Source organism: Prionailurus viverrinus, chromosome B2, assembly GCF_022837055.1.
Source record: "Prionailurus viverrinus isolate Anna chromosome B2, UM_Priviv_1.0, whole genome shotgun sequence".
Classification (NCBI taxonomy): domain Eukaryota; kingdom Metazoa; phylum Chordata; class Mammalia; order Carnivora; family Felidae; genus Prionailurus; species Prionailurus viverrinus.
The window spans coordinates 50,228,132-50,255,930 of record NC_062565.1 but is presented as its reverse complement, the minus strand read 5'-3'; the positions used below and the strand labels follow the sequence as shown (position 1 = coordinate 50,255,930).

General features: G+C 45.6%; 1 protein-coding gene across 5 annotated transcripts in view; it reads left to right on the top strand.

The window, feature by feature from the left end:
• TRAM2 (translocation associated membrane protein 2) overlaps positions 1–27,799 on the top strand; it is an 83,964-nt gene that overhangs the window by 24,979 nt on the left and 31,186 nt on the right. For all 5 annotated transcript variants that reach the window (XR_007152008.1, XR_007152007.1, XR_007152006.1 and 2 more), the window contains exon 2: positions 18,409–18,472. Coding sequence is in view for 2 of the 5 variants with exons in the window: in XM_047857765.1 (XP_047713721.1) it covers positions 18,409–18,472 (64 nt within the window). In the remaining 3 variants the exon portion in view is untranslated. The remainder of the gene's footprint in view (positions 1–18,408; positions 18,473–27,799) is intronic.

Genomic DNA, 27,799 nt, shown 5'->3' with positions numbered 1-27,799 from the left:
GCCTCCTCCGTCTGGGGCTGAATATGGCCCAGAGCCTGCTTGTCAGCACGTGGCTTGGGTTTCCGTGTTAGCGTTCCCAAATTGGGATCGAGGAGGATTGAGTGTCCGTGCTGTCTGATCATGCTGAGCCTTCTCCAGCAGGCAGCTGCGAACCTTTCAAAGGGCTGTGTGTAATTGGTTTGGGAGATGTTGGCGGGGGAGGGTGGGGACTGAGACGGGGACAAAGAAGTCAGTTTTTAAAAGAAAAAAAAAAATAAATGAACTTAACAGCCTTGGGACATTTGGGTGGGGTGTGGCATTTGGGTACATTGAAACCCCTTTCCTCTTTACCTTCATATTTTTTCCACTTCCAGAGCCCCATTTGGCCGGTGCCTTACTGACCCCTGCAGACCCCTTCCGTGTAAATACAGCCTCTGTCTCCCACCCCCTCGCTCATTATGCATTCCTTTAATCTGACCCGTCTCCAGGTCGCCAGCTGGCAGAGACTCAGCAGATTCCAAACCCCAGCTGGTGCCAGAGTGTTTACACGGGCGGGGAAGCTTGGCAGACAACTTGCCCCTGGGCTACTCAGCTGTAGGAAAAGGTAGAAAGACATCCTGGAGATGAGTGGCCCCGTTCATTCTCGTTCGTTCTCGTTCGTTCGTTCGCAGACTCACCCTCCTCCCTCATTCACCTTCTCCCTCCTGCCTCCCCTCACTCCAGTTCTTGCTCTATCCTGAAAAAATAGGAGGGAAAAGAATTTCTTTGTGTCAGAAGAGGTGCTGGGTTAGGGCTCCCTGGCTTATCCCTTCCATCTAATGTAGCACTTGGGGCACATAAGGCAAAGAACCTTTCACTTCCTGACAGGAGTTGGTCAGAGATGATTTAGAAGCCATTCTTTGTCAGTATAAAGTCAGTCCCCATTCATAGTGGGTGTGATCTTGCAGAATCAATACTAAAAGCTATGTCATTGAGTGTTCCTGATGCCAGACCTGGGATTTGTTAATGCAGCCTGAGGTCAGTGGTGTCCTCAGGGGCCTATGTTCTCCTGTGTCCTCGGTAAAGGACCCCTGGGACACTCAGACGGGTGATCACTGATCCCCGGTGAGGGTTGTTTTGATCAGATTTTGTGAGAAGTCAGTTCCAGGGTGTCCCGTACAACAAAAGCTAGTCATCGTCAGCACCACTGGGCATTCGGAACTCAGCTGGCCCAGAGAGAGGGATATTTCCAGCATGTATGTATGGGAGAGAGTTTTCCTGACGGGAAGTGCCCCATTGCCAGGGGTTGTATTGAGGTTAATTATCATCATGCGGTGTTAGTATTAAGTCTTTTATTTGAGGAGCAGAATTGCATCAGTCAGGGTCCCACAGGAAACAGATGGGGTGTTTAGAGCAAGGTATTGAAGGCACCATTAACAAGGGTACAGACAGGATCAGGGGAAACAGATAAGGGATGGTAAAGCACCCTGGAGTTTACAAAAGTGTGAGATAGCCCTAAGCCTGAGGGGACCAGGGATGGAGCACATACAGAACTTCTTCAGACATAAGGAGGAAAGGGAAGATGTGGGGGAGGTAATGCCGGGAGCTGTGGCTGAAGGAGGGGGGCTGGACCTTTGATGTAAATCCGGGTCACTGCCACATCTGCCCAGCAGGGAGGGAGCCAGGTGACAAGCTCCCTCCTTGAGCTCTCTCATCTCCTGCGGATTCATCTGAAGCCAGCGGTCCTGGAAGCCCACTGATGCCTGCTCCATAAAGGTCACCTGCTCTCTGCTCTGGGGCATAGGGACAGAGTGGAGAATGGACCCGGAGGGCCAAGTGGGGAATTGTCCAGCCCAGTAGCACTCACACAGTCTATTTCCTATTTGAATCCTGCCTCACTTACACCTACAGACAATCGGAAAAGGTGGCAGGGCAAGACTGACACTCTTGAAATACTGCAGACTCTAACACAGGCTTTCTGGACAGATGTTTCCTGACTGCAATAAAGCCAAAGAGCGTAACGCATCCACCTTCAGCTACTTACTGCCTTGGTCTCTGGTGAGACCAGGATGGCCCTCGCTTCTTAAAAGTGGCACTACATCACATGCGTCCATTTCCATCTTTTGCGGCTAGCTCAGATGATACTCAAGTACCACTTAAACCCATTTCCTTCTCTTACCCTTACTCTACTCTTTGCACGCTCAGCCCTCAGGGACCAAGAGGAGTTTCCAGTGTAGCATTAATGGGATTCTAATCACCGTGTCCAGTTACTACCAGTCTTTGAATATTGGTATCCATCAGGAAATTACTTTTGTAACAGCTTCACGTGGAGGCGCTCGGGCTCACTTGTCCATTAAGTAACTGATAAAATTTAATTGGTAAATTATGAAATATGGGACCGCTTTTAGAGTTTTGTGGCTGGAAATAGAGCTTGAATCTTCATGTTACAGTGTTGTTTGCCTTGCTTTGAGGGAAGCAACTGTTTCTTTATCTGGGCTTGGATGGTTTGGGGAAGCAAGGTTTTGAAATGCACGTTGTGCTGGAATTGGCACGTCTCTATTGATGAACTAACTCAGAGGATGGAGACAGTTGACTTTGGGGCCCAGTAGCTCTTAGAATAAACGAGTGGATGGATGAATGGATAAAAGCTTTAAGGACTCTGAGGGCCAGATCTCCTTTCCTCTTTCCATTTTAGACTTGTTTGAAACAGACGAGGACACCTGAGATCGAAAGTTGGCCCGCACAGAGGATAGTCCCCCAAAGCCACCATGATGATATTAAGCTAGAAGGTGCTAATCTGGGTCCCCTTCGTGTGCTTTCTCAGCACAGTAATGACTCTTTTCTAACCCTGAGCCCCTTCCCCTCTTCTTATCCCCAATCTAGGTCTTTCTAGCTTAGCTCAGTGTCTCCCAGAAGCCTTCCCAGAGGAGATCCATAAATCTCCAAACCCAGAGAACTTAACTGATATTTACTGAGTCCCTCCTTAGTACCAAGGCCCCTGGGCATGCAAATATGAATATAGCCATGGTCTCTGCCTTGAGAAAGGAAAAGAGCCTTCATTTCTCCTTTGCCTAATTGTGTCCAGATCCATGACATCTTTTCCTGTCTTCAAACTAGCTTTTCACAGATCAAAGTCTTGCTTTGATCATTCGTTTTTAGATACATTACTCGGGTAGCATGGTGGTGAAGAATCCAGACGTCCTAGTCTGATGAATCTCGAGATCCAGTTCTCTCTTGGGACTTATTAGCCGTGTGCCTCTGAGCAAGTGTCTCAAGCTTTCTGAGCCTCACTTGTTCTGTACAGTATGGCCTCTGGGAGTATGAAAGGAGATAATTTCTGTCCTGGCACATGGTAGGAGCTCAGTAAATAATAGTAGTGCCAGTAGCAGAGGCAGCCGAAGTTTTTCTAGAGTTGGAGGTTAAATGAGGTAATCCTGTTTGGTGTTGAGCACAAGGCCTGGCATTTACTCAGATCTTACACGTTAGTTGTTGTTCTTTACAGGGTTCTTGAGGGTTACGTGAGGTAATCATAGAAAGTGCCTCAACCTTGCCTGGCTCGCAGTAAATGGTCAATAAAAGGCAGTTGGTTTTATCACTTCTGAAATAAGGGAGTTGGACTAGATTGATAACCTAGCTCCTGATTTTGGTCTCTGAGGGAAGAAAATGAGTCTTACAAGTTTTCAGATCTACTGTAGCCTTGGGCCTTGCCTGGATGATGCACTCAAATATTTTGTGATTGATTATATGTTTCTAACTCTGTTTTTCTAGAGGTGTTTCTAAGCAAATGCATGTTTCTGAAGTGTGAAAAAAATGTCTTACCAGCTAGCTTTGCTCATGTGTGCGCCCGTACATGTGCGTGCGTGTGCGCGCGCGCGCACACACACACACACACACACACACACACACACACACACTGCTGTCCTTGACACATCTGTTTAGAAAACCTGGTGTGGCCATTGTGAGATGTGGGAAAAAAGCCCCAGAATCACCCCTGTGGCCATGGCGGCAGTCACAACAGGTCTCAGAACAGGGACCTTGGCCCATGGCCAGACACTTATCTGCGTGTCTGCGGGTTCTGATTCCGAACCCCGTCAGTCTGGCCAGAGACAGCACAGGCTGATGGAATGATAGGAAGCCAGAGCCTCCTCGTGGCCCTCTGACCAGCACCCCACCCCAGGAACCCACAGAACAGCTATCCTTTTGCAAATCCATCCAGGTGACCCTGTCTCTCCCTCTTGGGAAATGAATGAAGGTAGAGTCATGGCCACCCAGAGTGATAGTGTAGCACTGGTTCAAAGGAATTGACTAAATAGAGGGCATAAACGTTTCCTAGTCTTGCTGTGAATATAGTTGGGGGGGGTGTTAATTTTGGTTTTGCGTCTCTCCCCAAACCCCCAAGTCCTTGGTAATCTTCTTTCACTTGTCTTTTCCTCCTCTGATTTATATCGATTCAAGGCACATTGATCGAGCTGCTTCTCTGTATCTGGTATTTGTATCTAGACACCGTCAGAGCTTCGGAGAGAGGGATCTTGGGGAACCAGGAGGTATGGGGCCTGACCAGGAAGCTGCCCAGGACTGGTGTTCTCCTAGGGCATCCCTCTCCTGCGGTTCTAGGTGCCGTTAAGAAAGAAGTTTCCTTTGGATGGATGTATTCCTCTCCAGCTCCCCCTACCCCTGTGCATATCCAACCACTCTTCTCTCATTGTCTTTCTCTCACGAATCGACTCGTAGGTTCAAGCTTCCCCCATCCCCTCCCTGACCCCCCTCCCCCCATCTAGCTCCCAGCCACCTGAACAAGCTTTATGGACCTTTGTCTCCACTCTTCCACTTCACATTCACCCACGTACACTGACTTCCCTCCTTCCTAGAACGTTTACCCTGCGAGGACCCAGGAACCTTCTGGTCCCCAAATCTAATGGAGTCTTTATGCATTCATTTATTCCTCAAATATTTTTGGAAATCTCACTGTGTGCTGAGCACCATTGGGACCCATCAGAGAGGAAAAAAATAAAATAAAATAAAATAAAATAAAATAAAATAAAATAAAATAAAATAAATAAATAAATAAGACTGATGCCCCTGTGCAGTCTGCATCTCAGCCCCCAGTTGACCTGTTCTCCCTGAAGGTCTCCTCGTGCTGAGCACGGGCTCCTCACTGCTCACCTCCCTTGGCTGCTGGGGCCCTTTGGCTTTCCTCTGGCCTCTGACTGGCCCTTCTCAAGTCTCCCCCTCCCAGCCCTGGACTTCCGTTGTGTCTCTGTTGATGTCGTCACCGTCTACAATGTTTTGAGTTAACTGTCATAACACCTAGCATATCTTATTTGAATTATATGTTTGTGCATCTGCTTCCTGAGCAAGCCCCGGGCACCCCTCTTGACTACTTTTCCACCTTAATTTATCGTGCCATTGAATCTTCTGAAAATCACCCATCACTGTCGTGCGTCTGTGCCGTTACCTGAATCCAGGCCTGCGTCATCCCTTGTTGCGGCAACCTCCTTCCTAACCTTTCCACGCTGCCCGGCTCACCTCCCCTTCCCCAGCCCACCCTCCACACACTGAGCAGAGTGCACTTTCTGCAGTGGAAATCTCACTGTATCTTCCCGTTAAAAATCGTAGGTGGCTACCTCCCACATGTAGGATAAAGTCCGCTTTTTACACCTGCCATAAAGGACCCTTCATAGACCTGCTTTCTGCCAGCCCTCCAGCCTCATCCCCATCTACATTCATTTTTCCTGGGAATTACATTTCTTCTACTTCTCGACCCTTAGTGCAGGCAGCCCCTTTCTGGCCTTCTTTTGGCTCATCCGTCCCTTAGAATACGGATGAGGCAGAACCTCATTGGTGATGTTCCCCATGGGACGGGGTGGTTAGGGGGCTCAGTGCCCATTTCAGTCAGGGGACCCCCACTGGTCTCTTGAATTGCTTGCGTGTGCTGTAGTCCCCCTCATCTGCGGTTTCCCTTTTCGCGGTTCCAGTTACCTGCGGTCAACTATGGTGCGGAAGCAGATGATCTTCAGATGGTCAGTAGCCTGATGCTACGTCACGAGGCCACGCCATTCACCTCACTTCGTCTCATTATGTAGGCCTTTTATCATCTCACGTTGTCACAAGAAGAAGGGCAAGTAGGGAACGGTGAGATATTTTGAGAGAGAGACCTCATTCACATAACTCTTATTACATATTGTTATAATTATTCTGTTTTATTATTAGTTATTGTTATTAATTCCTCACTGTGCCTAATTTACAAATTAAACTTGATCGTAGGTATGTGTGTTTGTATAGGAAAAAACAGTATACGTAGGTTTCGGTACTGTCCACACTTGCTGGCATCCAGTTGGGGTCTCAGAACGTATCACTCACGGATGAGGGGGGACTACTGTACCTGCTAATAACGATGGTTTTGTTGTGTTATAAGTAAGCTTTTACAGACTGGTTTGTCTGACTGGGCTCTACATTTGGGTATTGCCTTTCCTGTCTGGGATGGTGTTTGGATTAGGAGGGGTAGGGGGGCATTCTTGTGTCTCGGATTTGAGGGGCCAAAGCTCGGAAATGTGAGGTGGGGTACCTGTGGAATCCTGTGATTCCAGCTGAGGATCTTGATTCTCTCCTAGGCACTAGGGAGTTATGGGGGACTGTAGAACAGGGCCTGTAGTGTTTTAGCAAGATGGATCTGTCATCTTTCTTGGTGTAGTCGGGAAATGGCAGAAAGAACAGCCAAGGATAGTCCTTCAATCTGCCCTCTGCAGGCCGTGGCCTTGGTTCCTGCCTCAGGGGGACAGAGCAGTGGCTAAAGAGTGAAAGGAGCAGACCCACATTCCCACACCCAAGGCCTTGGCAGGGGAGAGTCTTTTCTCTTTCCCTCCCACTCAGTGTGTGTCTGTGTGTGGCTCTGTCCTCCCCTCTGTCAGCTCTCACTGTGTGATTGTCTTGCATGGAGATTATCTGTGTTTCTTGGCCAAAGTTTAAGGTCACAGTTAAGTTAAGGCAGTTCCTGTTTCTTTTTGTATCCCCCTGAAATATAGTTACCCAGTGGGCCCAGGCGAAGGGACACCTGGCCTCCTGCCTCTTGCTCTAAGGCCGGGATTTATTATAAGCAAGTGGGGTGTTGCACATCAAGCCTGGGATGAGGGTGCCTGCAGCCTCCTGTCAGCCTCTGAGGACCAGCTGTGAGTTCAGATTGAGGTCCAGCCTCTCCCTCTGATGGTTGGTTTGCTCCTCAGGCTGTCTTTACCCTGCGTGAGGTCACAGTCAGTCGCCTGGGGTGCTGAGAGGCTGGGCAGAGAAAAAGCACACCAATGTTTAGATGTTATTTAAAATACCACTTTCTGGGGTGCCTGGGTGGCTCAATCAGTTAAGTGTCTGACTTCGGCTCAGGCCATGATCTCGCAGTTCATGGGTTTGAGCCACACACCGGGCTGTGTGCTGACAGCTCAGAGCCTGGAGCCTGCTTCAAATTTTGTGTCTCCCGCTCTCTCTGTCCCTCCCCTGCTTGAGTGTGCTGCCCCCCCCCAACAATAAATAAAATAAAATAAATTACCACTTTCTATTAGTAAAATGAGTTCTGTGGTAACGTATATTGCCAGATCTGTGGGGTGCGGGGAGAGGGAGATACCTTGGAATATGGCATTCTACCTAAATATTGACATTTGCCCAGACTTTGCTTATTAGATTTAGGGGTATGGAGAGATTGGTTTGTGGCACATTGTGGGTAGTGTTTACCTGCAGCCATGCCTTTGGGGTTAGATTTGTATTTTCTGTTTATCTGTAGCACATTTTGGGGGGATCTTTTGTCTTTTAAGTTGTTGTTTTTCTTCCCACTTTGAAGATGATTCAGAATATCCCCTGTGAACATTATTTGCTGACAAATAAGGATATTTGAGTGCTAGATGTTTTTCATTAACCTTCTTGGCCTTGATTTAATTCACTTGAATCAAATCATCATCATTAAGTTCTGTTTATCAGGTGCCCCCATTCAGGTGGTCCTTGACGGGTCTTTGTAGACTCAGGTGTAACAGGCTGGATGCCAGCCCGGAATGGGGTTATAATGCATGTCCCGTAGGAGCGGGAGGCATTGTAACACAGAGAGTGGTAGGAAGTAAAGATGATGCGGAATCAAGATGCACGTTTAAGAGCTCCCTTGCCTGACCTCAACTCCTTGCCCTGTGTGGAAGAGAATGGCTCTTACTGGTATTAGGATGGTACCATGGTGGCCCATTCACCGGGCCTGTTCCTTAATCCCTTTCACCCCTCAGTGGAGTAGGGGTGTGAGAAACTGGGACAGCAGAGATCACACATCTCAAATTCCTACAGAGTGGCTTATTTGCAAAACTCACTTATTTGCCTTCTAGCCCTGGTTCTCAGTTTAAATATGGACAGAGGTGGACCCTCTGAGTCAGGATCTCTCTTTAGGTGCCCTGACACAGATAACTAGAGGAATCTGAAAGCTCCCTGTGTGAGTCAGCCATCAGCCCCCTGATGGGCCTGGTGTATGGCCCTTGGAGATGGCTTCACTTCACTCCATCCCTGTGAACTCACAGTTCATTTTTCTAGTAAGCTCTAATCCACGTGGCTGGCTCTTCAGACAAAACATGGGGATCAACATACTGCTGTTTTGAGTTGGATGCTTTCCAGAAGGTAGAGACTAATTAAAGATGGTTGCAGGAGAGGGATCACTTTCTGCCTTCTCTTTCTTTCCTGAGTGTAAACAGATGAAGGCCAATACACCTGGGCCCCGCCTGGTCCAGCTACCCTGGGTTTTTGGAGCCCCTGAGTAATCCTTTCATTTCCTCAAGTACCAGGAAACGCCATAAGTTCCTCGAGGATGATTCTCTCTGGCACCCACTTATGATGATTGACGACGGTTAGCAACTTGCTGTCGCAGACAAATCTGTAACGATTCGAATTACCCCCTTTGTGCTTCCTGCTTTATGGAGCTAAAGCTTCTTTAAAAACCACAGCTGATCGACACTGTGGCACTGTGCAGTGGTCTTCTTCTGCAGTCTAGTCTAAAATGTTACCCAGTCTTTATTTATTTATTTTTTAATGCTTCTTTATTTTTGAGAGAGAGTGAGTGGGGTAGGGGCAGAGAGAGAGGAAGAGATAGAGAATTGAGAGTAGGCTCTGCACTGTCATCATAGAGCCCAACATGGGGCTCGATCTCACAAACCGTGAGATCATGACCTGAACTGAAATCAAGAGTTGCACGCTTAACCAACTGAGCCACCCAGGGGCCCCTAAAATGTTACCCAGTCTTAACTTGCAACCTGAAATGCCACACTCCAAGACTTTTTCATTTTCCTATTTCGATTTTTAATTTATTTTTAATTATATATTTACTGTTTATATTCTGTCTGAATAGGTGGCTTTTGGTCACATTGAGAAATATTTTGTTCAGACCAACAAAACATGTGTTTTGGGACTATCCACAGTACAACCAGCCATCTGAACTCCACCATGCCATGCAAGAGAGATACATCCGAAGAGTATTGACATTCTAAATTATCTTATGTGAATACTTCTTTATTTTTCTTTAGTTTTTAGCTCCCACAAGGAATGGTTTATGAGTATGCTGTGCTGTCCAAATGGCAGGATAGCTATTGGGATGTGCAGTTGGGAGAGTGCAGTATATAATCAACTAGAATGCTAGAAATATTGGTTAAGGGGTCTTTTTTTTTGAGGGGGCAGATGGGGGTATATATACTAAGTATATATACTTAGTATATATACTAAGGCCTTGAGAGAAGAAATACATTCATATGTTACCTAAGGCTATTTGTAGGGCACCAGTAGATCAAGTTCAATCTATGTAAACCGATTGCGTAAATATGTAGTCTTCCTGAAGTTGTCATTCAGTTGTGGATATAAAGGCAGTGGAGGGGAGCTGGCTTTAGGCTACCTCCTGTCTTTCAGTACATAATTAACTTCCCAAATTGGGGATGGATCACATGACAAATTCAATCTTCAGATGCATTTTTTTTAAGCTCATCTTCAAAGATTTTTAAAACTCTGGAAGTGACCCTTTCTAAATTCCTGTTTATCCCAATATAAAATTGAGACCTTGGAACCGATGAGTATAAAACAAAGTAGGTAATAACAATTTGATCATGGCCGTTCTGATTATGGACTTTTCTCATAAATATGTATTGTCATTTTTAAGTTCAAAATAGAAAAGTGTGATCGTCGCTGTTCATGGTGAGTCTGTTCAACGTTGTGAACATGGGCTTGTGGCGAGTCCGTTGTGTGTGTGCTTGTATAGCTTTGCTAAATTCTTATATCAAGGCAGTTTTTCAAGTGAGAAAACCAGGATGTCTAGGCGTTGCTGAAAAAATCACACAGAAAGGTACTGTCAGAACTCTGCCTCCTGGTTTCAGGCGCTCGGCCCTCCCAGCCAGCTTCTGGTCATCCAAAACGTAGAATTTCAGAACGCAGGAGTGAAAAGCATCTTTGTTTCAGCTGTATCTGCCTTTCATTGAGTGACAGAGGGGCTGCAAACCTGGTCCATTGAGTCCTGCTCATGTACTTGCAGGTGACCAGCCCGCCGCCCAGGGTTCTCCTGAAGCAGGAGCCCCGGGGAGCAAATGCTTGGGGCTAAAAGACTCTTTATTAAAAAAAAAAAAAATCTTCCCCACCAATTGGGCGTAACTTTCAAATGTTTTCCTGTCTGACTGAAATTTTCCTATGCACTGCCTCAGCAGAAAGATGCAAAATCAATTTTGGGAAATTCTGAGCTGAGACCGTTTGGCTTCCAGAGAGCAGAGGCTGAGCTGGGGGACAAGGACGTTTCACTTGGCCGCCCCCTGTGCTTCTTGGGCGGAGGGGTGCCATGCTGGCTGTCCCTCGTGGGGTCAGGGTCCCCCATGTGCTTCTCTTTGTGTCCTGGGCCCTAGGAGGGGGTAGTGGTCGTGCGCGGGACAATGGCGGCTGGAGCAGAGCTGTTTCTGTGAAACAGGCCACATACCCTCTCCTGTCCTCGGTGGCTGGTCCTCCACCCCAGCCCCCTTCCAAGGGCCCACGCTTGCTTGTGACTGCCAAGAAATAAAGAAAACTGGCCAGATCTGAGGGTGAAATACTACCGAAAAAGAAAGCGATGAGGCTGCTTTCATTGCATTTCTTCTCTCTTATCTTTGGTGCCCAGATATCAGCTTGCATTGAAAAGACAACAGTTTGGGGCATTTGGGAACCCTGGTGTGGCCGGAGGCTGTGGCTGGCAGGCTGGTCTATGGTGGGTTGGCTCAAGAGGCCTTGCTTTTCCTCGCCCTGTCAGATACAGGTGATACCCAGGCCCTGTCTCCACAAGGTGGAGAAACAGTAATATGGTTCAGACTTGGGATGACCTCCCAGCGAGCTGTCAGCATGAGGCTGTGCTTTTGGGGGTTGATGATAAATGGAATCCTGAAATGATAGCCTTTTGGAGCGGAGGGTGGAGAGGATCTTTAAGGACATCCCTTCTGACCACCTTAGTTGGCTTTATCCTTTCCACTTTATCTGTAAAATGGGGATATTATTAGTACCTACCCTTAGGGTTGTTGTGAGCATTACATGAAATAATTTATGTCAAGCACTTGGAACTGTGCAAGGTGAAGACTAAGCACTTGATAACACTAACTGTCCTTTTTGTTGTTGTTGTTAATGGATGAGAAACCTGGGATCCAGAGAGGTAAAATACCTTGCCTGTGGTCACCCATATGCCCAGGAGCAGAACTGGGACTGGAATCCAAGCCCAGTATGCTTTGCCAAAAGCAGCTATTTCACTGGCATCTTTGGTCTCATTGCAGCCAAGAGCTCAGATTCATGTGCCCCTAATAGAACACGGCATGCGGAATGATTTTAGTTTTGTTATGGCTACACAAGCATGCTCAACATCACTGTGTTTGTGCTTGATGCCCTGTTTTAGTTAAAAGTTCAGTGAAGCTGTGTGTGTGTGTGTGTGTGTGTGTGTGTGTGTGTGTGTGTGTGTATGTTTGAGAGACAGAGAGAGAGGGAGAAAGGAGGGAACAAGGGAGATGTGGCTCCCCCTCCATAATTTAGTGTACCCCTTTAGTGTATTAGCACATTTTCACTTTTAACCTTTCACCCACTGAACCTGGCATTTAAAATGCTATTAAACTCAATAATGTTTCCTATAAACAGCCTTAAAGGGATGGGAGATAATTGGAATGACATTTTTAATAGGCTCCTGTTTCTCAGCCCTGTGTGCTCTGCAAACCCAGTGAGAACTTGCAGAGAGCAGCTTGTTAGCTGTTTTGTCCTTGCTCTGAGGTTGGCAGAGGGTTATGGGGTGAGGTTTTGGGGTGCCTTTTAAAGAACAAAGTAGCTTTTATGCTGGAGAAGTAGAATTGCTTTTTTCGAGTAGTCTTTTTTTTTTTTTTTTTTTTTTTTTTAATTAATGAACATGGTGAATGCAGGAGCCAGTCACTCCTTCCTCCTTCAGATGCCTTCAAGAAAGCACGGAGCAAATTTCTGGCCACCTTAGCTTATGAGAAGGACTTCCTGGACTGCATTTTTGTGGATCAGTCTCATTCCTCACTCTTCCTCTTTGCCTCCAGTAGATAATTTTTGTTCCTTTCCTGCTTCTGTTTTATGTCACCATTCTATTTTATGTGCCATATTGTGAATATCCTAAATGTTTTTGGGGAACACATTTTAAAAAAATCACATTGAAGGGCACCTGCGTGGTTCACTTAGTTGAGTGTCTGACTCTTGGTTTTAGCTCAGGCCATGATCTCGTGATTTGTGGGTTTGAGCCCCACATCGGGCTCTGTGCCGACAGTGCAGAGCCTGCTTAGGATTTGCTTTCTCTCCCTCTCTTTACTCCCCTCCCCCACCACCTCTTTCTCTCAAAATTAATAAATAAATAAACTTACAAAAATAAAAATCAGATTGAATGTGCCTTTTCTGCTTATACAATTGTGAGGTCTCAGGAGACCATGGTACCCCTCTGGGCCTCACGTTTATCTTCTTCATCCATGAAACAGAGGTACTGATGTCACCTTACTGAGACAGACTAAAATGGGGGGGGGGGGGTAAGCATGGCCACCTATAGAGAAAGATGCAGGGCCTCGAATGGTTTCTGCTGCTATGACCCAGAGGTTAGGGATGGAAAAACACTGGAATTTGGTGTTTTTGCCTTAATCAGAGTCCCAGATCCTATTCTCTCAGAATCATGTCCAGAAAACCTCTGTTAAGCAACCATCTGTGGTTACTAACTATGGCTGCTTGCACCATTAGTTCATCAACTAGGTATGTATGAGATACCTACTACGTGCCTCGCACTGGGCTGGACCCCAGGGAGAGGGAGAGGACATGCAGATGATGGGCTGAGGGGCAGCCAGCTGAGCACAGCACTGGCTCCCCTACCTCATCGCTGTATTCATTTAACAAGAGCTCCCTGAGTGCTAACTGTGTCCTCGGCACCATTGGAGGTGATGGTTTGGAGATAATCGAGACGAGTAAGATCCACACTTTCCTGGAACTTGTATTCCAGTGAATGGAGAGTGTAAAAACAAGTAAAGATAAACCCTATAAAGCTATACACTTACAGTGGGTAAACTTTATAGTGTGTAAATTATACCTCAAAGAGGTGTTACAAAAAATCTTGGCCCTCATGGAGTTGGCAGTCAGGTTTGTCCCAACAGTTGATCCTTGTCCTTCACACATTTTGTGCGTGCCGATGCTCCTCCTCGCTAAAATTTATTTGTGACTCTGAACATCAACACTGGGCAATTGTGTGGTCATTTGTGAACATACACACAGCAATGGAAAATTTGAGTCACCCAATGAGCACATTCCCAGCTGACATCAAACAAGACCATGCTTTGCCTTCTAGTTTCAGCTCTCCTGTTGTAAGCAAATGTCTTTTTTGTGGTCTATCCAGTGCCACATTTTCTTTTTTCATTTTTGTGCTTTTTGTTGGTGATTTTGCTGTTTAAAATGGCCCTCACCCCTGGTGCTGAAGTGCCATCTGTCGTTCCTAAGCATGAGAAGGCCCTGATATGCCTCGCAGAGGATGTACGTGTGTTAGATAAGCTTCTTCAGGCATGAATTATAGTGCTGTTGGCCATGAGTTTAGTGTTCATGCTTTAGCAATATATTATAAATACAGCATCCTTACACAAAAACACACATAGTGATTGGTTGATGGAAATGTTGTGACCAGACTGTTGGTACCTAACTGTTTCTCCTGGGAGCAGTGGTCCAGTGTTTGCTAACTCAGTGTCCGCAGTGACTTCATTGAACAGAACTACCATGAATAACAAGAATTGACTGTATATTCAGGACCAGGGAAAGAATATATATATGTACAGCCCATATAGCAAATGTCTGTCTTCTTCAAAGAAAAAAAAAAAGTGAGATGATTCTTCAGTAGCTGGAGTAGTGGACTCTATACATTTATATCTCCTGTCAGAGCTCGTTTTATTCTGCTGAGCTTTTTGGTGTCGAATATCATTTGACCTTGTGGGAAATATTAGTGAAAAACACTAGAATGTATAAGGAAATTTTTATTAAATAGCCAGTTATTTATATGTTGACATTAGTAAAGAAAAGTTGACCTGCACATTCTCCATGTAACTAACCATACTTCAGATACTTTGATGTACATTGAATAGATTTGTATTTTGGCCCATATGATACTGAGCTTAAGATGTGATTTAAGCATTATTTATAGGCTGTAGCTCTTTTTAAATTTTTTCATTCTTTCATCCCTTGCGTCAAGTTATATAAACACAATTCAAGTTGTAATGTCAAAATAAAAGGTAATAAATTCCAAATAAGATACATGCAGAGGAAAAGCTCTCACAGAATTGGCATCGAACATACAGAGGGAGACATGAATATGGGCTGCAGAAGGTAGGAAAGCAAAGAACACAGAGAGGGTGGTAGGTTTTTACTTTACATATTTCTGAATTGTTCCTTTTTTTTTTTTTTTAAAGTTTATTTGTTTTGAGAGAGATAGAGATCAGGGGAGGGGCAGAAAGAGAGGGAGAGAGAATCCCAAGCAGGCCCCATACTGCCAGCGTGGAGCCCCACGCAGGGCTCGAGCCCACAAATCGTGAGATTGTGACCTGAGCTGAAATCAAGAGTCGGATGCTTAACTGACTGTGCTACCTAGGTGCCCCTGAATTGTTCAGCTTTTTAAAGTATGTATGTTTCTTTAGAAGTTAAAATAAAAATGTACTTAAGACATAAGTTAATTAAATTCTGTGAAGGGCACAGGAAAAGTTCCTAGATAGAGAGCCTGACAGCCTTGCTTAGACAAGGTGGTGAAGGCGAGTCTCTGTGTGAGTGGCCTTGCAGACTTGGCTGCATGTGGGAGCGCTCTGGGGAGCTTAGCGACATGCTGATGCCACGAAGGATGAGGTTTAATGGACTGGGGGCGGCCCAGGCATAGACATTTTAAAAGCTTACCTAGGAATTCAAATGTGTGAGCTAGAGTTGAACACCAGTACTCGATACATGGAACTATAATGTGTCTTAGGAATGGACTCTGGCCAACTTAAGGAGGCTCTCTGGGGGTTCATGCAGTTGATGAGGGTCTGGGGCACTCCAGGGCAGGGCGGTGGGAGCTGCAGAGGAAGAATCTGGTTAGGCACCCGGCACTGACCAGCAATTCCTACATTCCTGCCCAAGTTTCTGAGTCCAGGAGAAGGTATCTGATTGGCTGGTCTTCTGTCCAGGGGAGAGGGCCTGGCCTTGTCATCCCTCCAGGAGGAAGGTGGTCATCAGGGTAATCTCCAAACATGCATGTGTGTGTGTACACACATAAAACACACACAGCTGGGGACAGGTGATGCCCTCAGGGAGCAGGGAGTGGATCCTGGTCAGCCAAAACCTCATGGAGGTCCACTCCACTCCATGAAGTTAAAAGATGGGTGTGTTTCCTGGATGAAACTGAATGGAGGTTTGTGCCTAGAACATATGTAGTTTGGTAAATATACATATTTACCTAGAACATATGTAGCGTGTGCCTAGAACATATGTAGTTTGGTTTTGTGCCTGTCTGCCTGCCTTTCTCCTCTGTCTTCCCTTCTGCTTCCTCTGGCTTCCTCATCTTCCCTTGGGGGGATTTCAGCCTGAGAAGACAAAGCTTACTCGCAAAAGAAGTCATGGCGGACAGTATAGAGTCAGGCAGTTGGGTCACGGATGACCAGTGTGAGTAGAGTCAGGTACACGACCAGCACGTCATACACCGACGTCTGAGCCCTACTAATAACTCTCATCGCCACATCCCTAACAGCTGCCTGCAGTGAGACACCACCGTGGCTGGAGTGGTGTGGGGCTTCATGACATCATGCGTTCAGCTGGTGTAGCAGCCAGATGGTGTCAAGGAAAAGCTGTGGGCGACAGAGAGGTGACAGAGGACCACCAACGTGACAGCACTGGGGCAGCTCCTGCTAAAGAGTGGGAACAGAACAGTTGAGTGAAGCAGGCCAGCGCAGACTCAGCTTTTGATTTTCCATCTTGTCCAGTGAGCAGTTACTGAGGCCTTCCTTGTGCATCTGGGTTAGTCCCTATGTGCAGGGAGTGGCACCTGACAGGTAAAGGCATAGACAGAAAAGGTGGTATGGTGGGGGGCACAGCGGAAGAAAGCATTCCACTCTGAGCAGCTGGGGGGGGGGCTTGGTGGAGAGCTATAGTTGAGCTGGACAATGATGGATAAATGAGATTCTGATCAATAGAATTTGGGGAGGGGGGATGTAACAGAAGTAGGATACAAAATGAGAGGGGCTAAAACCCCCAAAAGGAAAAGTAATGGGTACCACATTTTGGCTAAACCAGTGTCCCTCTGTTCTAAAGAAATACAGGCAATTGGGGGCACCTGGGTGGCTCAGTCTCTTGAGCTTCTGATTTAGGCTCAGGTCACGATCTCACAGTTTGTGAGTTTGAGCCCCGTGTCTAGCTCTGGGCTGTCAGCCAGCAGCCTGCTTCGGGTCCTCAGTCCCCTCCTCTCTCTGCCCCTCCCCTGCTCATGCTGTCTCTCTCTCAAAAATAAATAATGAAAACATTTTTTACAAAAAGAAATATAGGCCATTGGACTAGAAGGGACGTTGGGAACATCCTGAAAAAGGTTTTGTGGACCACAGTAATAAGATAGATTTGGGGATGGAGGTGGGCGAAGACCTGCGGATTTGGATAGGGCTTTGTGTTTTCCAGAGCGCCTTCTTATCCCTAGTCTCATTTGACTTTCTCCCTGTGAGCATGACAGAACATGTCCAAGACAACAGCACAAATACATGAGAAGGCTTGTGCATCGCTGTGTGCAAAGAGCAAATGACACCCCGCTGCAGAGGAGTGGGTCTCGGTGATGGGGAGAGTGGCCACAGACAGTCACCTCCCTCTGGGTGTGTTGGGAGTCCACCTGGGGAGGGTCTTGGTTCCACGCTACTTTCTGCCACGCCCAGTGTGTTTCCCCCACACCCATGGTGCAGCCTTCAAACCTTTCTATTTAGAGGAGAACCAGCAAGTCTTTATTGCTGAGGCGTATCCAGGGCCCCCCTCCTCACCCGGCCTCCTCCCCTGCTCCACAACAGTGTGGATGGTACTTCTGAGCCCCAGCTGCACATCAGAAACATCTGGGGAGCCTTCAACCACACCCACAGTTGGGCCAGCGCTACCCAGATATTACAAGCTGGGATATTACAAATGTCCCTGATTTTTGTGGACAGGGAAACTGAGGCTCGGGTGTAAGGTTACACCTAGCAAATGGCCGAGGCAGCATTTGAACCCAGGTTGTTGATCCTTAAAGTCCAAGCTTTGAATCCCCACATTTTGTCATCTCTTCTCTGCAGGCTGAATTGCCAGGGTACTGATTTGGTTATTAATAACCAGGTGACAACCATAGATTTTTCACAACACAAGATTTTATTTAAAGGCAGCTTTCGAAATAAACAAGCCAGCAGTGGGGGGCATTATGTCTTGTCCCGTGTCCCGCAACACACTGGATGTGAAATTAGCAGCTGGAGTTCTCTGTTTCTGAAGCTCAGGTGTAGACTTTTGGGGCTGCTGTCCAGTGTGCCGTTAGCCTGTGCGCTGGGGGGAACCCCAGCTAGGTCTGAAGCTTCTTGAAGTCCGTGTCCTCATTTCCTGTTAGTTTCTGCAATCCAAAACGCCGGGTACCTAGAATGAACTTAATACATACTTGAATGAATGGCAGGCAGATTTGTACAGCCCTCGGCTGCCAAGCACAGCTTGTTTCGTTTCCACCCTCAGTGGGTCCAAGTCTAGATACTGTGCAGGGCCCCACGCTGTTTTGTTGGGTTTTAGTGCAGGTATTGGGAGGCTTGTCATTAAAAGTAAACGGGGAAACAAACAGTGCAAACTCCTCCTTCATTGGACAGGTCTGTGGGTCCGAGATGCAAAAGGGGTGGGCCCTGGGGGCTGGTAGCAGGATCCACTTGTTTCTTTTGATGTGACCAAGAAACTAAATTGGAACATTTTCCCTTTATTTTACAGGTCACCGCCAAGACTGCCTTCCTATTTATTTTACCTCAGTATAACGTTAGCGTGCCTACAGCAGGTAAGGAAAGCACTAGTCTCTGTCTCTCCCTGGCCCTGTTAACTCTGAAGGACTTGGACTTTTCAGATATTGAAGCTCAACATCCACCATTGTAGGACCGTTAAGATGCAGCTGCAGGCCACGCACAGCCCTTGGCCTGTGGCTCTGCAATCTTGGGGTTCTCAGGTCCCCCACCACCAGGAAGCAGGCATTGCACCTCCCTTTCAGTTGCAAAGCCCTGGGTGTCCTCTCGGTGAAGAAAGGGGAAATTTTTGTTTACTGAACCTACTTCTTTCTTCAGTAATACAGAGGTGAATTGACTTGACTTTAAGGTGAGATTCTCTTCTTTGCCTAGCTGAAGGACTCTGGGGGCAAATCCCTTAACCCGTGGCATACAGAGGATATAGTTTCTGTAGCCAGACTCTGGGGAAATCACGCTTTGGGGGCAGCCAAATCAATTCCTTCACCTGAGGATCAAAGTGAGAGACACTAGCAGGAGAGCAGGAAAACCCAATGCTGGTGAAGGAAGAGATAGGAAACACCGTGGCCAGCAGACGTGGCAAACGCTCGCTGGTCCCAAAGCACACCCAGCCCTGGTGGGCACACTGGATTGTCTTGCTCAGTGCCACGTGGTCCAAGGTCAGGTTCCGCCTTCTCTACTCCTGTCCCTCACGCTTTTTTTTTTTTAATTGAAGTATAGTTGAGACACCATGTTACACTACCTACTCCTGTCTCTTGAAAATCCTAATAACTAACACACTGCTAGATCCAGTGGTACTTACCATTTACTAATTTAAAATTTTTTAGCTTTTTTTCTGTTTTTAAAAACGTTGTGCTAAATTTAACATAACATACAATTTACCATCTTAACCCTGTTTAAGTGTACAGTTCAGGGGCACTAAGCACATTCATACTGTTGTGCAACCATCACCACCACCCATCTTGCAAAACTGAAACTCTGTACCCATTAAACAGTAACTCCACACTCCACCCCCCACCCCTTCCCTCCAACCCCTGGCAACTCCCATGCTACTTCCTGTCTCTGTGAAGTTGACTATCCTAGGTACCTTATGTAGGTGGAATCATATAGTTTTTGTCTTTTTGTGACTGGTTAAAATTCCTTGTATGGAAACATATTTTCAAAATGACTCCCAGAGGAAATTTATAAAATGCGGATAAACACAGGAAGGTAAAAATCACCTTGGAAAGCAGCACAGGGCTTGATCCCATGACCCTGGGATCATGACCTGAGCCAAAATCAAAAGTCGGACGCTCAATCAACTGAGCCCCACCTAGGCGCCCTCGCAGATTATTCTTAGTAGGGATTACCACAAATTATCCATTCAACCCCGTATGATTGAATATTTAAGCTTCCAGTTTCTGTTGTAAACAGAGCTACAGTAAACATTCTTGGGACTAAATTTTTACATGCATTTGTGATTATTTTCTCAGGATGAATTCCTATTACTGGAATTTCTGGGTCAAGTGCTATGTACATTTTAAAGGTTGTAGGTTGTGTATTTGCATTGCCAAAATGCCCTCGGTCATCTAATTCTAATGACCCATAAGTCCTATTTTTTGTGTTTTTTTTTTCCAAATATAAAATGGACAGCCTTTTTCTTTTTTGTTAATGTCAGAATGCCAATTTATTAATTTATAAAGAGAGATCCAGCTATCAAATGTTGTGTTGGTATTTTCATCACATTTCTCCCTGAGGTCCATTTATATGGGCTGCCAGATCACAACCCAACACTGCTTTATTAATTTACCATGGGAAAGTATTGTCCTGGGGACTACAACAGCTGATGTGCATGTGACCAGGGTATGCTTTTATTATAGAAAAGACCTCGGAGATATTGCGGGTTCAGTTCCAGACCACTGTCATAAAAAGAGTATCACAGTAAAGCAAATCAGATGAATTTTTTGGTTTCCTGGTGCATATAATCGTTGTTTTCACTATACTGTAGCCTGTTAAGTGTTTTCACTATACTGTAGCCTGTTAAGTGTTTTCACTATACTGTAGCCTGTTAAGTGTGCAGTAGCATTATGTCTAAAAAGCAGCGTACCTACTTCAAGTAAAAAATAGTGTATTGCTGCAAAATGCTAACCATCATCTGAGCTTTCAGCGACTTACAATCACTGATCATGGATGACAGTAGCAAACATAATAATGAAAACCTTTGAAGTATTTTGAGAATTGCCAAAATGTGACACACAAACCAGTGAACAAATGCTGTTGGAAAAATGGCGCCAGTTCACTTGCTGGACCCAGGACTTCCATAAGCCTTCAATTTGTAAAAAATGCAGTGTCTGCAAAGTGCAATAAAATGAGATATGCCTGTGTTTATAAAGCTAGAGCATGATCAGAGGGTTGATTTTTGAGTTTGAAACTTTCCCAGAGAAATTAGCAGACAAGTGATATCCTAAAAGAATCCATCTCCAGCTGGGATGAGAAAGTAGACTGCATGCTCCAGGGCTGAACTTGGAGCCTCTGAGCATACAGAACTTCCCGGCAGGATTTGGAAGTATGCCGCTATTGATCATAGCATGCTCTCATTCATTTGTTTTAAATAATTAATTAATTGATCAATCCCCACAAATGTTTGTGTGCCTCCTGAGCTCCAAGCCCTGGGTGTTAAGTAGTTTCTAAAACATGTCTGATTTCTTTCTTTCTTTTAAGAAATGGCTATTTTAAATTTTTATTAAGAAACAGTCTGGGAGGGGTACGACTTCTTTATAGATGAACATAGAGGTAAGAATTACATCTGAGTTCTTAGAAACTATGAACAAGCAAGAAGACAGTGAAGTGAAGTAAAGGTTGTAGTTTTTACTTTTATTTTTAATTTTTCAATTTTTTAATTTGAGTATAGTTGACACAATGCTACGTTAGTTTCAGGTGTACAACTTTGTGATTCCACAAGTTTATATATTATGCTATGCCCATCACAAGTGTAGCTATCATCTGTCACCGTACAACGTTATTACAGTACCATTGACTGACTGTATTTTCTGTGCTGTACCTTTTACTCCTGTGACTTATTCATTAAATAACTGGAAGCCTTTATCTCCCACTTCCCTTCACCCATTCTGCCCATACTCTTCCCTTCTCCACTCTGGTGACCATCATATGAAATTTGTCTCTCTCTGACTTATTTCACTTTGCATAGTACCCTCTAGGTCCGTCCTTATTGTCATAAATGGCAAGATCTCATCCTTTTAAAAAAAAAAAGTTTATTTTGAGAGAGAGTGAGTGAGCACAGGCAGGGGAGGGGCAGAGAGAGAGGAAGAGAGAGAATCCCAAGCAGCCTCCATGCTCAGTGCGGAGCCTGATGCGAGGCTTGATCCCACAACTGTGAGATCATGACCCGAGCCAACATCAAGAGTTGGACACTCGACTGACTTAGCCACCCAGGCACCCCTGAGATCTCATCCTTTTTTTTTTTTTTTATGGCTGTGTAATATTCTGTTCTCTCTGTATATTGGTTATATACATATACGTATGTTTATATATGACATCTTCCTTGTCTGTTCATCTATTGATGACCACTTTGGTTGCTCCCATGTTTTGGCTATTGTACATAATGCTGTAATAAACATAGGGATGCATATATCTTTTTGAATGAGTGTTTTCACTTTCTTTGGGCAAATATCGAGTAGAATTATTGGACCATATAGTATTTCTATTTTTAATTTTTTGAGGAACCTCCATGCTGTTTTCCACAGTGGTTGCATCAATTTACATTCCCACCAATAAGGCACAAGTGTTCCCTTATTCACCATATTCTCACCAACACTTGGTATTGTTTTATCTGATTCTAGCCATTCTGACAAGTGTGAGGTATTCTCTCATTGTTTTGATTTGCATTTCTCTGATAATTAGTGATGTTGACCTACTTTTTACATGTCTGGTGTGCATCTGTCTATATTCTTTGAAAACATGTCTATTCAGGTTCTCTACCGATTTTTAATTGGATTATTTGGTTTTTTGGCATGGAGGTGTAGGAGTTCTTTATACATCTTGGATATTAATCCCTTACAAGATTTATTACTCGCAAATACCTTTCCCCATTCTGTAGGTTGCCTTTTTATTTTGTTGACTGTTTCCTTTGGTGTGCAGAAGCTTTTTATTTTGGTATAGTCCCAATAGTTTGCTTTTGCTTTTGTTTGCCTTGCCTTAGGAGACATATCTAGAAAAATACTGCTATAGCTGATGGCGGAGAAATTACTGCCTGTGTTCTCTTCTAGGATTTTTATGGCTTTGGGTGTCACCTTTAAGTCTTTAATCCATTTTAAGTTTATTTTTGTGTGTGGTGTAAGAAAGTGGTCCAATTTCATTCTTTTGCATGTAGCTGTCCAGTTTTCCCAACACCATTTATTGAAGAGACTGTCTTTCCCCCAATTGTATATTTTTGCCTCCTTTGTCATAGATGAATTGGCCATGTAAGTGTGGGTTTATTTCTGGGTTCTCTATTCTGTTCCATTGATCTTTGTGTCTATTTTTGTGCACAAAACATGTCTGATTTCTGACTCATGGAGCTCACCATTTATTAGGGAGGGATAGATAATAAACAAGTAAACAATAAAAAATTATGGTTGTGGTAGGGGTGGTGAAGGGAATAGACAGGCTTATGTGATAAAGAAAAATGAAAAGGTAAGGACAGAAGATGCTGCTGAGAAGCTGATGTTAGAGCCGAGTATGTGTGGCCAGTTGTGTTGGGACACAGGGAGAGGGTCCAGGCAGAAGAAAGAACATTCCAGGCATAGGGATTAGCATGTGCAGAGGCCTCAAGTGAGAAACAAGTATCTTGGCCCATTCTGGTGACTGAGCGAAGGCCAGAGTGGCAGGAGCCAGCTGGGTTTGGCATTTTTCTTGGGTGCGGTTATTGAATTCTGCTCCTGGCCTGCCCCTCCGGGCCACAACGAGGCCTGGGTAAAGGTGAAGGTCCATTAGAATCCATTCTGAATTGAGGAGGTTTCAGTTACTTTGGAAAGAGAGGATAAAGTATTGTTAAATAGCGTATCTTTTGTTTAAATCTTGCCATTTGGGGTTATACGAAATATGACAAGCAAATAATCAAGAGAGGCAATGAAATCAGAATAGCCTGCTTAATTTTGCATTGGCCTCCTTAGTCACCAGCTCGGTGTGGTCATGTTTGGTTTGTAAGTACAGGAGGAAAGCAGACTTCTCATGGGAAAACAGCGGTTCACAATAACGGGTCTGTTGAGGTTGCAAGTTTTAGAACCCTCCTCCCAAATGTCTTTAAGACTGAGGGTGCTTGGGAACGTATCCTTTTTGTGTAACCTGGGTAAGGGTTTCTTATTTCTAAGGTTTCTTCTTTAAATCGTGTGTAACTTGCTCAATTCGACATTTAAGTTTGAATTTTAGTAGGGCAGTGGCTGTGTTCACACAAAGCAGCCTGCTATTTCTGAATCCCAGTGTCTTCCCTCAGCTGAAGTTTTCAAGTTTGACAGAAAATAGCTAATGGTAATGTTGATGGGTTTCTCGTCTCTGTCCTCTCTTCCCTTCTTCCCAGCTGCCAGCATCTGCTCATGGGGCCGAGGTCACAAAAGTGCCACAAATTGAGTGGCTTAACAACAGAAATTTATTGTCTCACAGTTCTGGAGGCAAGAAGTCGAAGATCAAGGCATCAGGAGGGCCACGCTCCCTCTGCAGGCTCTGGGGCAAGGTCTGCTCCAGCCCTCGGTCCTGAAGCTCGTGGCATCAGAACGCCAGTCTTCATATGGCATTTGCTCTGCGTGCATGTCAGTCTCTGCATCCGCATTTCCCCCTTTTATAAGGACATCAGTCATATTAGATTAAGGGCATTCTACTCCACTATGACCTCATCTTAACTAATTGCAGCTGCTACTGATTCTATTTCCAAATAAGGTCACATTCTGAAGTGCTGGGGTTAGGACTTCCAACATAAGAGTTTGCGGGGATGCAATTCAACTAATAATACCAGCCCTCCATGTATGATTTTGTCACATTGTAATGAGCTGGTTGAGAAGATTAAGCCGCGTTCAGAGAGATGAACTAAAGAGGAGATGGGCATTCTTGTTGCCGTAGTAAGTTGTGCATCCTGGTGAAACGCCTGCCATGCTGGCTTCCTTGTGTTTTTCTTTAACGTTGACAGCAGTGAAGCAGAGAGTGCCCCTTGTTACCAAATCCCTACTGTCCTTATTCCCATTTTGCTACCCTGTTAGGGTTGCCAGACTTAGCAAACAAAAATCCAGGACCGCCAGTTAAATTTGAGTTTCAGATAAACAGTGAATACTTTCTTTTTCAGTATGAGTATATCCCAGATTGTGTATGGGACATAATTATACTAGAAAATTATTCTTTATCTGTCTAAAATTTAAGTTGAACTGGTCGTCTTGTATTTTATCTGGCAACTACGTGCCGGTGCCACGTGGCAAGGAAGAAGATGTCTGGTTTCTGGTCGTACCATTAGACACTGAGTCTTCTTTCTCATTAAAATACCACAGAGCGTAACGTTGTGGCCAGAAATATACAGAACATAAAGGCTCAGGAAAAGATGTTTGATTCTTTACGCAGACCCAAGGCCTGCTGGCTTTCCGTCTGATCTAGAACAGGTGACCCCAAATGGGCTGAGCATTTACAAGGTTGTTTTGGGCTGTGCCACTGATTTGCTGAATGACCCAAGGCCTGCTGGCTTTCCGTCTGATCTAGAACAGGTGACCCCAAATGGGCTGAGCATTTATAAGGTTGTCTTGGGTTGTGCCACTGAACTGCTGAATTATCTTGGGCGGATCATGTAACATTTGTTGTCTCCATCCTTGATTTGCAAAATTGAGAGCTATGGTCATGCTCTCAATCTCAAAGTGTTTCCTGAATACAGGAAGCCCTGAGAGTCCTCTTAAGTGCTTGCCACTCAAATGATCCACGGACCCACACCTTTCACATCACTTGAGAACTTGTTAGACATGCAGGCTCCCCGGGCCCTGCCACACACCTGCATCAGATCTTGCTTTTTAAGGAGATCCACAGGTGATTCCTGTGAAGACTAAAAGCGCTGTTCTAAGTGCCCTGCGTAAAAAGCACCAGGCAGACTTTCACACGACCCTTTGCTTCCATCCTTGAAGGTAAGACAGGGAAACTTGCTAAATCCTGTGAATCATTTGCATTTTTCTGTTCTCTTCCAATTTTGGTCTTTCTAGAACTCTTTGGTCTGAGGAGTGGAGGGGGGTGAACAGTATCATGGGCTGGATTTGGTTTCAAGTTGGGCTGTAGCTCCCTGAGAAGTCATGGCCATGTTTGGGGTGCCCCCTGCGTGGGCAGGGGTCGTGGTAGCTCTGACGTTCCTGAGGCTGTTGCTGTGCCCCTAGGACTAAATCGCCGAGAGTGAGGGCTTCTTTGAGAGAAAGGTTTGTTTTGTGGTCCTCAAAGGTGATAAGGACACATCCCTGGCTTTCTTGTCCTAGCTGCTTTATTGCCACCAGTTGCTGTGCATCTTTTTGCAGGGAGAGATGCAAAGGCCAGGGACCTCCCATAAGATAGCCTGGCCGTGTTCTCCTAACCCCTGGTAGGATGAGACACTCTGCCCCATCAAAACAACCTCAGACAGATGGTTTGCAAGCTTCATTCAGCTGAAGGCCTTTGTCCAGGGCTCGGAGTGGGGTTTGTTCCCTGGGCTGCCTGGCAGGAATTAGTCTTGTCTTCTGCTTGTTCCATGGACTTGAAACTGGCATCACATATCAGACTGAGTGCCTCTTTGTAAGATAATCTTGTGGGAGACAAAAGGGAAGAGATGGGTGGAAGCAGTGGCTCTGGGCAAAGAAAGCTGCCCAACGTAGCTGGAGGGTACTGGAGGCTCGCCTGGCCTGGCCCCATCCTTTTCCTACTGAGGGAGCTGAGACACACAGACATTCCCAAGGGCACACCAAGGCTGGGCTGCTCACACCCCATGCAGCACTGGGGCCCAGACAAGCCAGAGGAAGGCTGGGTTTACCAAATGGGGCAGCTGAGAGAGGGCAAACCCAACCAGGGAGGCAGAGATCTAGCTCTGTCCTGGCCCCATGGTCCAAGCAGCTGCCAAGGTTCCCTTTGGCCCTGAGGTCTTGTCTGTATGAATAAGAGAAAATAAACCACAGCGCCCAGTGTCCCTGGCCTTATTGGTCAGCCATCTGAAAGACAGTGAGGGGCCTCTGACCCAGGACTGATAGCCAGCCCCAAACCTGTTTTTTGTTTTTTGTTTTTGTTTTTTTTTTCCCCAGTGAACTGAAACATGTTAAACTTGCTGCCTCACTCTGTTTGGTCTGTTCAAACAGAATAGCATAGAAGGTGGCCTCTAAACAAGAGAAACTTATTTCTCCCAGGTCTGGAGCCTAGAAGCCTGAGATCTGAGTGCCAGCATGTTCGGGTGAGGGCCCTCTTCCAGTCACAAACGTCTTGTTGTGTCCTGATAGGGGGTGGGGGGCAGGGAGCTATGTGAGTTCCCTTCTAAGGCCCCAGTCCCATACATGAAGGCTTCGCCTCATTCCCTAATAATAAGCGACTCCCAAAGGCCCCCACCTGTAACACCTTCACCTTGGCGTTAGGACCCCAACGTGTGAATTTGGGGCTGATCCATTCAGAACAGGACAGGTATTATCTCAACATAACAGTTGTGTAGAAAAGTGGACACACCGTAAGTGGTCAGCTCAGTGAATTTTCACAAAGTGGAAACAGCATCTCAGAGGTGACCCCCTTCCAGCCTAGACTTGATTTTCTCCAATTCCCTGCCACAGCCCAGAGGATTCCTCCCCTTCCGGGTACGGTTCCAGAGGTTTAAGTAAGTGGAGCCCGAGTTGCTGTGGCTAATTGTTCACCAGCCAGAAGCCTGGCAATGGCGTCTTTGACCTGCAGCCTCCCACTGTCTTTTCTCCCATCCTCCTAGTTTCTTCTCCTCGTAAGTTGTCTTGTTCTTTCCCTTCCCTCCAACACACCCTCTGATCCAGACCCTGCCCCGCGTTTTCACTTCTGCACATTCCTGGCCTTCCCAATCAAATCCCTCCTTCTGTCTAGCTAGGATAATTGTTTTCTTATTCAGTTCTTACTGAAATAATTTTTGTTCCTAATTTAACAATGAACTTGTTGACATGTTATTTTTTACCCAGAGGGAGAAAAAAGCAGTGATTTTAGATTTTTCTTTTCTTTTTTTTTTTTTTTTTTTTTTGCATGGGATCCTTGTGGAGTTATTTTTTCCTTTATGGCTGTCAATGAAGTTTTCTCTTGAAGTTCATGCTTTCCCTCCCTGTAGGCATTCTCCACGTGCCGCATTGTTGTCTGCCCAGGTGAGTTGTGTATAGAAGCCTCATGTGTGTAAACTGCAGTGTGTAAACTGC